Here is a 17179-nt window from a genome sequence, read left to right as displayed (position 1 = left end):
AAATGTCAAATCTGATGGCAAAATAGTATAATATATTTTTTTGCATTTCGGCTTGTGGACATCTCGGCATTCACATACAGTTTGTTTAAGGAAATGCAATTTATGCTTAATACATTTGTTATGTTAAGTTTGGTTTATATATGTATGTATACATAATATAACATATATTATTATAATATACTTTTACATATATGAATGTGTATATATATACTGTGTATATATATATATATATATATATATATATATATATATATATATATATATATATATGTGTGTGTGTGTGTGTGTGTGTGTGTGTGTGTGAGTATATATGTATATATATTGCCTCTGTTTAATCATATTTCAAATTTTTCTTGAAATTGCTGCGTCAGCTCCCTAACTGAATTTATCCAGCTGTGCTTTTTACACAGAAGGCAAGCAATATTGCCACAACTAGGAGCGCTTTCACACAGCCACACCGCATCCCACAATCACATAATGAGTGTCAGCGTCTTTTGTGATGTAGACTGTACTTGTTGGACAGTGATAATTACTTTCAGCACAACAAGGCTGGATAAGGTGTTGTCCTGCCCCTCTTACAGTTCTGATTTTATTACAAGGCCAGTAAATTCTTATGTTGGCGCTGTTTATACAGAACATTGACACGGAAAGCGCCGCCCGGTGTACGAGTGGTTAGCATGTTGGCCACACAGTCAGGAGACAGGGAAGACGCGGGTTCGAATCTCTTCTGTATGGAATTTGCATGTTCTCCCTGTGCGTGAATGGAGTACTCCAATTTCCTCCCACATTCCAAAAAGATGCATGTTAGGTTAATTGGGAACTCTCATTTGTCCATAGGTATTAATGTAACTGTGAATGATTGACCAGTCCAGGGTGTACCGTCTCTCGCCCGAAGTCAGCTGCACGAAGTTAGCCGCGCCCCCAGTGAGGATAAGCGGCATAGATGCCATGGATGGACATGGAAAACAGGTGCAAAAATGCCAGGTTTTTACAGGCAATATGAAAGAGACTTGTGTTGCATTGGCTTGAACACATTCCTGCCACCAAGCTGGGCGTTGAGATCACAGAAAGTTGAAAAGGGAATTACAAACTGTCATGAAGACAAACAGCACTTACTCGTCAGTTAATAGCTCCATTTGTAACATATCTTTAGAAGCAGCCTTTTCCCACTTCCACCCCCTCATTGTTTGTGCTCATTTCCTGAACGCCCCCTAATTCATCTGAAGTTAATTGAAAGGTGACTGCTTAAAATTGCTAATGGCCGCTGATGCCGACTGCAGATAGAACAAAATGCCCCGGCTCTGTGGCTCATTAGCTCCCTGTCAGAGGAGGCTAATGAGAGGAAGAAGAAGGACATACTTGGGCTTGTAATTCGGTTATGAGTGTGATTGCGTCCCATCGGGGGCGGCTTGTCCGTATCTTAGCTTTGAAGTCACTTAGCTTTTAGAAAATTGATGTTGCGCCGCAAAAAGTCAGCGACTAATGTGAGAGGATACTATAGTGGTGGTCTGAAAGAAGCAACTGTGACTAACGCAAACATTATTGTGGTCACACACTGGATTGCATATTGTTTTTATTTTACACTCTGCAGTCTCTTTTCAACCACTGCGCGGGCAGAGCAGACAATAAACAAAAAAACAAAGGCTGTTCGTGTTGGGGGCAAAGCAACGCGCTCACCCTGAGGTGGGGCATCACCTCAATGACGTAATGTCCCCAGAGTCTGTAATTAGATTGAACGCTCCCTTCTCCAAGGCACCGCCACCCTCCCATTCCCCAAAATAAGTCCTCTTTGTTGTCTGTGCTGGAAGCAGGTGTTTTACCCCACCCCTAGCCCCCACATCTTCTAGAGATACAGTTCTGATGTCCTGACACAGCTGATGTTACATGGATCCATACATTTTACACTTTACTGTAGTACTGAAGACCAATAAACATGGCAGAGCTACTGGATTTACAAAAAGATTTTTATTGGGGTAGAATGTTGAATGTAAGATATCACACTGCTAATAATGATTATTTTCTTTTTCGTGTGGTGCACATTTGATTGTGTTTCCATTGTGTAGGGCAGAGTCTCCAAACATTATCCGCTGGAGGCCACATATAGAAAAATTGAAGATATTCTTCACATTTTAATGTGTTAAACACACTAATATTACTCTGATGTTAGCACAGCTGCAACAATTAAACCATCAATCGATGATTAATCAATTATCCAAATAATCGACAAGTATTTTGTTCTTCGATTAATGTTTTTTTTTATTTAAAAATGTAAATATCCTCTGATTTCAGCCTCTCGAATGTGAACATTCTTTTTCTTTCCTTAGTCTTCCATGAAAGCGGACCTGTTATCTTTTGTGTTTTAGGCAACACAAGATATTCACACACATCAGCTTTGACTTTGGGAAACGGTGATTGACATTTTTGCCTCTTCTGATATGGTGAGGACCAAACCACTACTTGTTTGTGGTTGGTTCATTTTGATTTGGCCCCAACCGATTAATTGAAAGAATAAGCTCCAGGTTAATCGACTAAGAAAATAATTGTTAGTTGCAGTGCTAGATGTGAGACAAGGTCTGCTAAGCTATTGAATAAATCTTAAAAAAAAAAAAAAAAACAGTCTACAGCAAGGGTGCTCACACGTTTCAGCCTGCGAGCTACCGTGCTTTTAAAATGACCAAGTCTCAAAGGTCTATCTCCTACTATAAACATAGAAAATATATACGTATATAAATATATGTATTTGATCAAGAAATCTGCAAATTCAGTGATTCTTACATCAGAAAATGTTAAAAACGATTGGAATCATACCAAAAATAGCTTTACAATGCAGTTCAATTAACAAATATGAATATTTAAATGGTCTTCCACTTTTATAGCAGTTTTCCACCTCCAAGGAACTCAAATCGCTTTGACACTGCTAGCACATTTACCTACTGATGACACAGCATCAGGAGCTACTGGGGGTTCAGTATCTTGCCCAAGGACACTTCGACACGATCACGGGAGGAGTGATCCCGTGATCGTGAGGACGGAGGATCGAGCCCGCAACCTTCAGGTTAGGAGACAACCACTCTACCACCTGAGCCATGCTGCCCCCATTTTATGTGATGTTATTAATCGTTTTTGTTTTCGCTCTGCCTCAACAGCCTCCCCTGACCGCACGTCACTGCTACGAACTAGTTGCTGCAGCAGGTAACTTCCCCACACGAGCTGACGAATGAAACGCATTATCATCTCTTGAGGGACAAAATGGTATTACAAGACCTGACAACTCTTATACTGAAATTATTTTCATCTTTAATTGGATTCACTTCTTGGACCTAATGTATTGACCCAACGATAAGATGATCCCTCTTTTTCAGGACGCTTTTTTGGAAATACAAAATTCTTATTTTTTTTTTATTTAAACAAAAATAATATATTTCTTAGCTGCTCGACAGGTGGTGATTGTGTCTCAGCGTCATAGGTCCTCCTCTGTTGCTTGCTAACTTGCCCAACTGTACAGTACTTATTCTGTGTTGGAGCTGCATCCCTGCAGGTCACTGCTGTGTGTGAGTGGCATGAAGAAAAACCTGGGGCTTGGGTAGACGTCATTTGGTGCCACCTGTTGGTTTGCATTTAGAATTGTATGCAATTCTTTCAGGATTATGGATTTTTGTCCAATTGCATTTTTAGCAATGAGCTGATAGGCCAGTTCTGGGAAAAAGATGTTTGTTGTTTGTGATCATTATCTTGGAAATCTGAGCAGTCTATGATTCACATGCCTGAATCATCTGCTATGAGACAGTGTTGTAAAAATTCCTCGCAGGTCTCTGTATCAGTCTGGAGCTCAGGATGAAGAATGTAGGATTAAAACTCTCATGCATGTTTACTCAGGCCCTGAATGGCCGCTGAATCACTGCAGGGCCACTTGGGTTAATAGTCTGGACTTCATCTGAGAAACAATATGGCCTCAGTAAGTTGACAAAGGTCCACTGGCATGTCATGACTCATTTCAATCAGGCGGGGAGCTTAAAGTTGACCAGGTTTCTCAAAGTATGCCACCAATATGAAGACTGAGGGAATTTAATACTCCGAAATGCCGCTGTGGGAGCACTGCTATGTGAAGCTTGAAAAATAAACAGGAAGTGGACAGCATGGGAAGAGTGTGAGTGGGCCTGGTGGAAGGTATGGCATGCATTCTGGGGGGGGCTGTGAAAGAATGCCTGTGGTGCGATAAGTCGTAAAAGACCACTACTTCCTGTAGTTTAACTGAGCATGGATGACGGTTGGATTTAATATGTCATCCCTGTGATAAATGTTTTCTTTCTTCACCCTTTAATATGAAGTAGTGTTCTCAGTGTGTCACTTCCAATGTTGTGGAAGTTTAACGATGACACCGCCATGGCTGTACAGTATGCTGAATTTGTTCGAATAACACACTCGCCCACCTAAAACGTAACCACCCAACCAAGTTTCCTCATCTGGGGAGATGCAGAGCCTTCCTCCCGACAGTCAACACTCACAAAGTAAATACAAACGGAACAGCGCGTTCACAAAAAGCGTAGTTTGCTATATCGCAAGAGAAATGCTGCTTTTTAAACGGTGGAAACGTTTGACAGTACAAATTGCCTGTGAGCAAATACATGTCACAAACGGCAATTCCACAACTTTACAACAGTGAAAGATGATGTATGAAGAGAAATCGTCATATGATATACAGTAATCCCTCGTTTATCACAGTTAATTGGTTCCAGACCCAACTATGATAAGTGAATTTCCACGAAGTAGAATTCGCTCTTTATAAATGGAATATTTTAATAGCTAGAGCATAGAAAACCTGTTTTAAAACCTTCTAAATATTGGTTTTAACATGATTAGAGCCCTCTAGACATGAAATAACAGCTATAAAGTCACCTTTACGCTCATATTATCCAATATAGTAGATACAATCAGAGAATGTAAGCCACTTAAGACATAAATAAAACTCGTGCTCATGTGTGTTGCAGTAAATGTGTCCCGGGCGTGTGGACAGGAAGTGGCAATGGGGGTTTTGGCTTGGAGTGGGTTACGGCCACAACAGTCGCCCGTGTTATTATTATGATTTTTATTACGTTATTACTATTGTGCCTGTGAGATAATTGATAATTCAAACCTGCAATAAAAGCCTGTTGTTCCAGTTCTCTGGTTCACTTACTGACATGTAGTGACCAGTGTAGAATACTGCATGTTGAAGGTGTCTTCTTAATGCCTTTTATTTGTATTTTTGTTCATTTAGCCATTCTTATGCTTGAAAATGTTTCATTTAGGCAAAAAATACATAACATTTATGCATTATTTTATTTTATTTTATTTTTTATTTTTTTACTAATAGGAGGCTGTATTCAACCATGGAATGGTGATAGAGAAAAAAGACACGAAGCGAGCTGAAATAAGAAACAAACCCAGGAAAGTTGCATGCAGTGTTGTATCATGAAGTGATGGCACAAGCAGGGGGAGCAGTTATTGGGTAAGTGGCAATTTTTTTTTTAATAAAAAAAAAAAAAAAAACAGTGAAAGAAATTGGCCCAGTCACAAGATTAACGGGGTCCCTAAAGGATCATGTACACACAGTCTAATGACTTCTGCTGATTTTATGTTGCTGCACAGACTAGCTACTGTATATATATGTGTGTGTTAAGGGGTTTGAGGATTTACACATTGCAGTTAGGGGAAAGAAAGACAAAGTGCACATTATGAGGTTTCAGTAGTAATTCCTAGTATGCAGCCTATACCCATGTGACGATTTCTTTATTGTTTAATGATTGTGTCTGGTTGACACATAGGATGGAATCATCACTTTGTGCTGTATCCAGCGGTGTGAGTAATGCGGTCAAATGGTGGCATATTGGCTCTGCAGTGATCCAAAATAGGAGCACCTAATTGAATAAATGCGGCAATGGGATTTGTCCTCAACCATATTTACACATTATGCTGCAGCCATCAATTCAATGTACACAGAACCCTCACCTTTTGTTAAATGATATTGTCATATGTATGTTCCATTTTTATCATGCTGGTCAGCGTCACCATTCGTCTGGGTTTAACTACATTTGATTGAATCATTTTTAACTTCCTCGCCTTGCTCCTTCTTTTGTGTCAATGGGTGTGTCCAATAAAGCCACCACCTAAGCTCACCGTGAAAGACAAACAAGCAGGATTCATTCCAGTCATTACTGATATGCTCTACGTTACTAGATTAACTCACTCCTAACCTCTGTCAAAAAAACCCTGCTCCAATATACCTGAATATTTGCGATGTGTGCACATTTTATATCCATGTTTGCTATGGATATGTAACTTTTGTGGCAGCTCAAATATCTAAACAGCTGTACCACAACATAAACGACACAAAAAAGGGTTGTTTTGAATCCAAATAAAAATTTATTTACAAATATAACGCCATGAACTATTTACAATTTTCACATTTGGAAATAAACTGTGTGTGTGTGCATGTTTGTGCACACGTGTGCATGTGTTAAAACATCCCCACAATGCGTAACCTTCTGCACGCTACACTCCTCCAGGCTCTTCCACTTCCTCCTTGCTGTGGAGTGTGTTAAATACATGCAAATGCACTTCTGCCACCTTGTGACTGTTTTTATGGCTTAAAACTGCTTTAACAGTGACATCTTTAAGTGTGCACTTGCGTAACCACCTCTTTTTGTCTCTCGCGCAAATAAAAACGTAAAAGACGTATATTTGGGATTGGGCGTTTGAGTTTATAAAAACGTATAAATACGTCTTTGGTATTTGGTATTGAGTTAGGGTGCCTGACAGATATGTATCATCACATCTTTCTAATCGGTTATACCCTTCTGTGGGGGCATCACAAAATAACGCTTGACTGAAACTGATTTCTCATGAGATTTGCTGGCTGATTTGGATTTGAATTTGAGTCTCTTTGACATTTAAGGCTTATTTTTTCCAGACAATTTTAGTCAAACTCCCAACTTGTACCGCTTTTGATGCATTTTTCTGTTCTCTTTAGAGTTTGCTGTCTCAAAGGCGGTATGTAGGGGGCTTTAACAACATGCATTTAAATAAAAAGATCAAGCCTAATACAGTTTCAGATCAACTCTGCCATTTGAACAGGCTCCCAAATGCACGCCGGTCTGGAGGTAGCGACAGCTGGCAAGCTTTGTTTCTTTTTTACTCTGCTGCCACTGCCTGTAAGCATACATTATTGAAGAAAAGCAGCTGATCAATGCCTCAGCTCTTTTCAATACTCTCCAGGCAGCACATGGTGTGCTTTTTATAGAATCAATCCAGCTAAATGATCTGGGCTGGTTGTTACTACATCTACTAATAATAGTAAATGTATTTGTATTGCTGCAGAGTTTTTTTTTTTCTATCGGGAGATTGGCATTGATTTGAAATAGTCACATGATTTTCAAAGGTGCCCATCAGCTGTTTTAATACTTGAGGTTCATCTGCTGGAGCTTCTGCTTGTGGTCTCTTTCCACAAATGGACCTTATGCTGTAAGAGCAGGAAGTGGTTGCTGCAAGACTACGACTGCATGTGTACTGTGTCAGGGTATTTTTCACAGTTTGTAAAAACCAACATTCAAGACAATGGAACCTCTGAAATGGAATGCCCCTTAGGTCATAAAATCGGGCAAAATGGCATAATTATTAGGGCTGGGAAGACTGATCCAATTGTTAGTATCAATACCAAGTGTAGTATCAGTATCAGATAGATACTAGTGTGACGAGATCGATACTTTTCATTTCTGTGTTTATAGTCACAAGTATCTGTGCTGCATACTGTATGATCAATACCAAAATCTGCAGTATGGCCCATCCCATTTGCACATTTTTGGCAAAAATATGCCTCTGAAATAGCAAGACTTCGTAAATATCTTCAAAAGATTAACTGAGGCTGTGTTTTGCTTTTTCTTTGGCTTTATGTAAAACTTAAGGACTGCTGTCACACAAAACACAACTTCTTTTTACACTTGAATGATACGTGATGCCGACAGTTTGACCCTGCATTGTATTATTTGTATTTCCGTCATCTCCAGAGGGAAATGTTTTCAAGACTGGGAGATTTTAAAGGTTCATCTGTATTAAGGTGCAATGAACCAGCCCCGCCTCTTTCATTCTCAGTCCTTCTTGATCGTAAATCACCTGATGACCGCTCACACAAACAGTGAGCAATTGTTCTGTCAAACCTTCCAGACATGATGCTCAGCTGACTTGCTCAGTGCTGTTACATTTACAGTGGTGTGGAAAAGTGTTTTTCCTCTTCCTGATTTCTTTTTTTTTGCATGTTTGTCACACTTAAATGTTTCAGATCGTCAAACAAATTTAAATATTAGGCAATGACAACACAACTGAACATAAAATGCAGTTTTAAATGACATTTTTTTATTATTTGGGGAGAAAAAAATACAAAACTTCATAGCCCTGTGTAAAAAAAGTGATTTCCCCCTAAACCTAATAACTGGCTGAGCCACCCTTAGCAACAGCAAATGCAAGCAAGCAATCAATGCGGTGGAGGAATTTTAGCACACTCATCTTTGCAGAATTGTTGTAATTCAGTCACATTGGAGGGTTTTCCAGCATGAACCGCATTTTTAAGGTCATGCAACAGCATCTCAATAGGATTCAGGTCAGGGCTTTGACTAGGCCACTCCAAAGTCTTCATTGTGTTTTTCTTCAGCCATTCAGAGGTGGACTTGCTGGTGTGTTTTGGATCATTGTCCTGCTAAAGAACCCAAGTTTGTTTCAGCTTGAGGTCACGAACAGATGGCAGGACATTCTGCTTCAGGATTTTTTTGGTAGACAGCAGAATTCATGGTTCCATTTATCACAGCAAGTCTTCCAGGTCCTGAAGCAGTAAAACAACCCCAGACCATCACACTACCACCACCATATTTTACTGTTGTGTTCAAACAAATGCGGTGTTACTTTTACGCCACATGTAATGGAACACATGGGGCGGGGGGGATAATCTTTTCACACAGGGCCATGTAGTAGTTTTTTCTGCCTTAATAATAAAAAGGTTCATTTAAAAATGACATTTTGTGTTCAGCTGTGTTGTCATTGACCAGTATTTAAAATAGTTTAATGATCTAAAACATTTAAGTGTGACAAAATGCAGAAAAACAAGAAATCAGGAAGGGGGCAAACACTTTTTCACACCACTGTATATTAAACCATGACCGTGATCTATGCAAGTGTACAAGTAAAAAAGACAACTAGGATGCTATCCAGTAGTGTATTCTCATTAGATCACATGAAAGAATCTGGGTTATCTAATTATATTAGCTCCACAGTTGCAGTAAACCGTCATATTTTTTGGTAAAAAGCTTTAGTGGGCTTATGTAATGTTCAGTCTTTATTTACCCAAAGCGCACAAAACTCACCTCTGCAATTGTGTTGGTCCTTTTAAGATACACAGGTTGGTACTATACAAGAACAGTGGCGGGTCTCTTGTGCCTCATCCCTTACCCCGGGCCCTCTGGGGATCTTCATGGTCTGATGGTTGTTTTTGTGCTTCCCATCCTTCTTGGGCAAAAATAAAAAAAATCACCCTTATGCCTTGAAAAGAAAAATAAAGAAAAAAAAATTAAAATATTGGACTTAATGCATTGTCAGTGCAAGATGTGTAGCAGTACCGTTTTGATAATTCAGTCATAAGATCAATGTGTTTTACAATTAAATCACTTTCTGACCTATTATGCTGACACAACAAAAATATATACACAACACTTTTGTTTTTGCTACCATTTTTTATTTGAAACCTTTTCTATGTACACAAAAGACCTATCTCCCTCAAATATTGTTCACAAATCTGTTAGTGAGCGTTGATGATTCATAATCCATCCACCTCATAGGTATGGCATATCAAGATGCAACCAGACAGCATGATTATTGCACAGGTGTGCCTTAGGTTGGCCGCAATAAAAGGCCAGTCCAAAATGAGCACTTTGCGTGTATTGCAACACATTTGAAAGTCAGCGCCCGTAACCACGGCAGAGAGCATCTTCATTAGCTGTATGCTATAATTATCAAAATTATTACAAAATTAAGAAATGCTTCACTCTGTGTGCCGTGAATCTATAGAATATAAGACTTCCACGTTTTTTTTTTAAATGAACTACTTAAATAAATTTACTTTTCAGAGATATTCTAATTTATTGCGATCTACCTGAATTTCAAATTAATACATCTAATGATGTGTGACACTTTGAGTCAGAAAAGAACAATATTATCCTTACGCAGGCTTTGTTTTATCATTAGAGTCCTGCCTTTGTTTAAGATTGCACCTCCTCGACTGTCCTTCTTACGACACACAAAGAAGGCGTGTGCCAGGGGGAGGAGCCGCTGCTGCTAGGCTCCGCCCCCTCGCATAATTTGCCGGCTCCCCTGCTCTGCAATGAATGGCTCAGCAGCACAAACACATTCACAACAACAACAAGCATCGGGGAAAGAACACGGGAACTTGTCCAAAGCGAGTGGAACATGTCTTATTTTGTAACCGAAGCCTGGCTGGAAAGGACAGGAAGAATTTAATTTTTATTTGGGACTAACCTCGACTGTGGTACCCTGAAGTGAGACTACAAAGGGACGTCAGGTCGGACGGTGTAAGCATGGATACCTTCTTCCAAGAGGTACAATTCCTTCTTTTCTACACGCAAAAAGTTATTTCATTCCGTTTAAAAGTCACTTTTGTTTGTCTTTGTCGTTTAGTTTCACGAGCGCTTCCTCTTACTCGAAATCAGCTTCAGTTTTCTCTTGGTGTAACTGCTAAGACTTGGCATATTTTCACATAGTTGTTGTTTTTTTTGTCTTCACATGGCGTGTGTTTATCAAGCATCCCTCAATACACTAAAATCCCCTTCAGTTCTGCCCACATAATCTCATTAAGACCAGCCAGAGAGAGGAGACACATGCCACTGCGGTTCTTTATGTTTCCATTTAAGCATGTTTCCTCTTGAGCATGTGCTGTTTAAGAGGGAGGCATTCTGACTGTATGTTAAGTAGACTGTGTGTAATCTGCTCATCATGGTATAGACTCACACTGTGAGTCACACATACATGTACCAACAGTGATTGGGGTTCATCTCATGTATCACAGCTGTGTGTAGTACAGTACCCTTGGGATGTGCAGTGATTCCCAGTATTACTTCATTCTGGAGCCACCCTTTATTTTCCACAATTATTAGGCCTGGATAGATATTTTGGACATATCCACAAATGACCTTAGAGACACTGATTTGTTGAAGACACTTGCTGGCAAAGAGAGCGAGGAATGGAGAGGGAGAGGGAGAAGGGGATCCGCACCAACAACTTCTCAACATCTTCAATCGTTTTAATGATCTCTGTTTCATCAACACCTTTAACCTTTTCGCAACGTTAGCTCCCTTGATTTCTTCTTTCTTCGTCAGGATGGAACTTATTGTCGGTGCAAACGGACTAGTTTGTGTCACATTGTCATTTGCTATTTGCCCAATGAATGTGCCTTACAGGTTACCGTAGCATTGTGTAAGATAGATGTTGCGAGATTGGTGTTGAGTGTGCGATCCAAGATGGCTGAATAAACAAGCAATGCTCGGACTATCGTCCATTCACATCTTTATTATTACCCTAAGAGTAAAATACAACAGCTCAATATTTTACGATAACCGGGGCAGTGTACGAGAACGAGGCAAATTCTGGCAAAAAAATTTAAAACTGAATCATATGAAAACTGGGGCGTTCGAAAAGTGATGTTTGACTGTATCTTATTTTGATGCCTTAACTATAAAGACATCCATGAAGGAGTCCAGGTAAGCAGCATCTCTGTACACTGCAAAAAGTGAAAATCGAAATATCTGAAATCAAGGTGAAAAAGTTTTTACTCTGGTCGGAGTTCGGTGATGAAGAACGTAGTTCCAGGTAGTCGCTGGGGTTTCACAAGTAAGGAGTTTGGCTTCTCAAAACAACATGCGTTCAAAAGAGTAAAACATCGGCATCACAAAAATGCCTACTTGAAAAAAATCGCGCCTTCTTCCGCTGTGGAACACACGCGTAAACAAGATGGCCGCGGCGCTCCGTCGTGGAAGCAGATGCGAGCGTCTTTGTCTCCGGGCGAGACGCGGGGTACACCATGGATTGCCAATCGCAGGGCACATTCACACTCGCAATTCTCTCAACAGTTGGCAACCAAAAAGAAAACTGCCCCGAGACCACAAAATAGACTTCGAGTTAGTTTGGGAAATTATGCTTATTTAGGCAACCCCAAGTCGTGAGTCAGGTGTGGCATTTTGGTCACCGTCTACATTTTAACCACCACGATTGTGTGACGTTACCTTATAGAACAATCAACTGCATGTTCATTTGTCTTTTGTGGTTAGTGTACAATGCTGCCCACTGTGACTCCTTTAATGGCCTGTAAGACGTTTAACATCCTGGTTTTAGGATTTAATTAAGTGGGAAATCTGGTAGTGAAGACTGAAGTGGATTAAACTGAGTCAACCTGGGACGAATCTGAGGTGTGACTCCTCACTGTGGGTTCACTTTGTCAGTGAGTCATGGCTGTCAAATCAAGAGTGATCCCATTGATTGATTGCTCGATAGCATCATCTACCGCTTGGTTAAAACAATTGCTTGCCCGGTCGGGTCAAATGAGCCACTTTATTGGTTGTCTTTTTATATTTTGCATTGCTTTTTTCACACCGTGAGCTTTCTGTCTGATTAGTTGATGGCTCAGTCATTTTTGTTTGCTTCCCTCCTGGTTGAATGTTCTGTAGATGGCAGCATTTCTGTCAGGTACTTGAGGGTGTGAAGCCCCACTAAACACCATTCTGTCCATCAGCACTGAGCACTGGAGTCCACCCTCCAGTCCACACTCCACAATCTGGTCAGTTCTTTTTAACCTCTGCCCGACCACTGATGACATACTGGGGTGTGGATTTCTGTCTTTCAGCCCTTCATAGAGGAAATGGAGTCTTTATAGCCTTTGTCAAGCATCCTGTTCAAGAGGCTGAAGTCCATTTCTAAACTTGGCCATTCAAGGCCTTTAAAGCAGCAGCTGCCTCACACTGTGAAGCCAAACCAAGACCTTTTACATACCCGTTAACTCCCTCCTAGCATTCCATCCTCTCAAAGGTATTCTGACATGAGGGAATCCCACAGTCTGAACCCTGACCCCTGAAATTCCCAGCCGTGCCGGCATGTCATCCCGTGCCGTAGGAGTGTGGCGGCGAGGCTTTAGGTTACCACACGCATTCTTCGCATCCAAAAACATCCAATGCACTCCTACTTGCTGTAGTAGCTCTTTGAAGCTGGAGGCATTTGGAGCTTGCAAAGAAATCTGTCGAGAAAATGGTATCTATGTACAGTCGTCCCTCATTTATTGCGATTAGTTGGTTCCGCGATAAGTGAATTTCTTCAAAGCAGGGTTAAATATTAATAAACACATTTTTTTTACCAATATTAGAGCCCTGTAGACATGAAACAGAACCCCTATAGTCACCTGTACACTCCTAATGCGAATGCACAGGCTATGTGATCACTGCAGGGACACCAGAGATGGCCACGGCTTTAAGCATAGCATGTTAGAGAGCTAACTAGTTAGCCTTCAATTTATTTATTATAAGCTTAAGAAAGAGTGGGAAAGAAGGACAAAGTAAGAAACCAAAAACATACCACTTCCAGAATGGGAGCAGAACTTTCTTTTCCACTCTATCATACCATGGCTGACTACATGCAGTGTTAAGGCAATGTAATGTAATGTCATGTTACATTACACTTAGAATACTACATATGTCGTCTTCCAATATTTTTTTTACTAATAATGGACCATAGTCAACCACGAAACAGCGAAAATGAATGAATTAATGAATAAATTTTTGAAAAAACGTGTTGTAGTTTATTTTCTTAACCCACTTGCCATTTCCTTCTGCTGCTGAAGCCATTGAGGTCATCGCACCTTACTTTCAGCCATGCAGACGGTAGAATTACTGAGGAAGGAAGTCAGGAAGGGGGGTGAGGATGTAATGAAGGAAGGAAAGGTGAAAAATGGCTTGGAGATCTTGCATTCCTTTTGGAATGCTGTTGCCGCTCAGCTTGTAATCAATATTTGCATGGCCAAACAATGAACTATTACTAAGGAAGGTACGACTATTAAGCGTTTTAGGGGATGTTTACACAATTGCCAGATTAAAAACAGGAATATTTGTTTCTTTATGTTTTTGGAGTTCCTCCAAGTTCAGTAGAAAGGCTGAAATTAATATGAAATGAATGAAGGGACTTTTAAAGTGCTTGTCGCCAAAAAAAGTTTGGAACAAAACAAAAACAAAATGAAAGCACTCACTTAATACAATGTTTTTGTCATCCTGCTGTCATCCGCCTGCAACTATGAAATGCGAGTGAAATGAAGTTGTGATTTTCTGAACCTTTGCCATCTTGCCTGCGACGTCACGTCGAAGCGCAGACTCAACCAAACGCAGCCATGGACGCATGGCAAAGCGAAGAAAGTGAACTATTTAAAAAAAAATAACACAGTAACAACACTCACTGATATTGTGTTGTGATGAGGATATAACACACACACAAAAATTGGCCACAACATATCGTATGTTGGCAGTGATTGACACTGACAGATCGACTGCAAAATACCAGATGAGTGAAAAAATTTGGCATGAAAACCATGTGTGTGTATAATATTGAATGCTATATATTATATACATAATATATTGGTATTATATTATTCTAAGATTCGTAGACTATGTCTAGCAGAAAAATGTGGATTGACTCATCTTTTTCAGACATTTGATCCAGGGAAAAAAATGTATAATTGGGTAAGTAAGTAAGTAATGGGACTACGCTAGACGCTATAAATGTATACTGTGCATTCAGCTGGAGAAGTGTTATCAGCAAAAATCTACTATTTTGCATGTTTTTCATTTGTCATTCATCGACAGCCTTTAAATGAAATTGACTGCTGTTATCAAAACGTTCACTCTGATACCTGTAAATATTTGCGTTTTCGGGTTCTGAAAATACCAACATACATCCAAGCTGAAGCTGTATTCATCTGTTTTTAAGTTAAAAGCTCTCTTGTGTCAACAGCACTACTGCAAAGTACTGTCAGGATCACTGTAACTACTTTCCAACCATTATAGTCCTACCATACCACTAATAACATGTAGAGCCTGTCCCCTAAAACCATGTCTGCCATATGTAAGGCTGCACATGAATTTGGTGTGTAACAAGTTTGTAATTATGAATTGGGATTTCCCATTTTAGACTAATAAAGACTGCTGTTTACTCTCCCACAGTGAATCCACTGGTGGCTAATAATATCTTCTTTTTACCTGGCTAGCTCATGTTTGCATAAGTGGTGTCGCATCAGGGACCTGACCCCCCCAGCTTTATCAGCAAGCCGGTCAGTGCTGTGATAGCCTCCTGCTGACAACCTGCTGTCAGTGTTGGCCCTCATCACCGCTACCACCATTCAACTACAACTACAGTTTAAAGTTGTTGTGTTTGTGCTGATGGGGGGCAGAGGAGCTCCTTTGTTCTGCTTATTAGTTCATGATGAAAGATCGACAGCAGATACGACTGCAGTGCTAAAGAGTCTTTTGCATATGTTTTATAAGCAGTGGAACCTCAGTTTTTGAATGCCACAGTTTTCAGATATTTTGGTATTTTTGCCCAAATCTTGCCCTGGTTTTTGTACACTGTCTTGGCTATCCTACAACATTGGTTGCACAAACACAGTCCTTTTGCCGACTGTGTGCATCTGTATCATTCCATGGACTCGAGTCCCCAAACAAAGCACATTATGCGTTGATGACTCACGGTTCGTGCATTTTTTATTGAGTAAATAACCCGCCACAGGGAGTCAGATAGGGGAATTAACATAAGTCAATGGTTTTTAATTGTCCTTTCAGCGCAACATCTTACCTCCTGAGCTATCGCCTGCCTGTTACCATCACTTTGTAGTGCCTGGATGATTGTTTATGTCCAATCCAAATCAGCATTTGGGTTGTCAAGTGTGTGGCTTAGATTTGGTGCTGGAGGCCGCTTCTGCACGTCTGCCAATTCCACCGACGAGACAATGCCGGCTGATTAGCCACAGCTAGCAGCAGGCTAACACTATTTCAAATGTCAGCTGCTCGGCCTCAATTGGTGGACTTCCACTTCGACTCAGGTACATCTACAGAAGCTCTCGTTAAAAGCTTGTTTACCTCAGGTGCCGCTACAATAAATAACTTAGTGCTGTTCTCTGAAAAAAGATCTATGGACAGTTACTATTTATTCACAGTCTCCATTAAAAGTGTTAACAGATCTTGCTTTGTTGTGACTACCTTAAGCTTCAAGCAGTGTTATGATGTCTTTTTTTAATGTTTTTTATCCTTGCAAGAGTATTCATTCTTCTTTCTTTCTCTGGCACATGAGCGGATGACTTTGACGTTTCTTTTTGATAATGGATGAACCCTGATTAAATAGCATGTACTTTTAAGACACAGGGATGTCCAGCCCAAACGGGCTAAAGGTTACATCCAGTGTGTACAGTCTCAGATGACCACTGCATGACCAAAAAGTACGCCTACTCAGTTGAGAACATTTAGGTTTGCTCATTTAACAACCACACTCACATGATTTAAAACTGCCCAAACCGCTGTACTTTTCCCTTCAGTCTTGGTTATGAGTCATTCTACTTTGCCCTTTTTAGGGTTTGAAGGATCATTTGGAGGTTGACATGATGCAGCCATGTCTCCAACAACACCCATCCTTCCCGTCTCAGTGTCTGCCTATTAAGAGGACAGCTTCCAGTGTGTCATTGTCTGTACTATAAATCACCTCAATGTTCTTGTGCAACACTCGACTACGTTTCCATCCCAGCACATAAATGAGAGGGCATTATTTTTGCATCTCTCCAGGTCACTGGTCTGTGTGAGTGACAGGAAGAAAAGCAAAGAGACTGAATGTACTGTACAACACGTCTGTCTGTTGTACGCCATCAACTGCACACAATTGACTACATTCTTAAGAGTAATACATTACTATGCCTATCTGTAGTTTTAAATAACTTTTTAAGCGCTGTTAGTAGTAGTCTTGTCAGTGCAAAAACATATAAACGTAACCGCTGTTAAGAGTAAAACTATAGCTACAACAAAATGTTACCTGGAGTTTATTTTTTTCTGAAAAATAAGGACTGGGA

The 17179-nt window shown here is 40.2% G+C and overlaps 1 protein-coding gene across 4 annotated transcripts in view; it reads left to right on the top strand.

The window, feature by feature from the left end:
• The window catches only part of myo10l3 (myosin X, like 3), a 98955-nt gene that overhangs the window by 5780 nt on the left and 75996 nt on the right, over nt 1–17179 (top strand). For 2 of the 4 annotated variants that reach the window (XM_054788377.1, XM_054788381.1), the window contains exon 1: nt 10427–10637. In XM_054788377.1, the coding sequence (XP_054644352.1) occupies nt 10617–10637 (21 nt within the window). In that variant the 5' untranslated portion in view covers nt 10427–10616. Of the gene's footprint in view, nt 1–837; nt 3056–3146; nt 3193–5353; nt 5489–10426; nt 10638–17179 lie in introns of those variants that run through there. The other 2 variants (XM_054788379.1, XM_054788378.1) reach the window with 2 other exon arrangements.

This window comes from Dunckerocampus dactyliophorus, chromosome 9 (genome assembly GCF_027744805.1).
Source record: "Dunckerocampus dactyliophorus isolate RoL2022-P2 chromosome 9, RoL_Ddac_1.1, whole genome shotgun sequence".
Classification (NCBI taxonomy): Eukaryota; Metazoa; Chordata; class Actinopteri; order Syngnathiformes; family Syngnathidae; genus Dunckerocampus; species Dunckerocampus dactyliophorus.
This window is presented reverse-complemented; position numbering and strand designations above follow the sequence as displayed.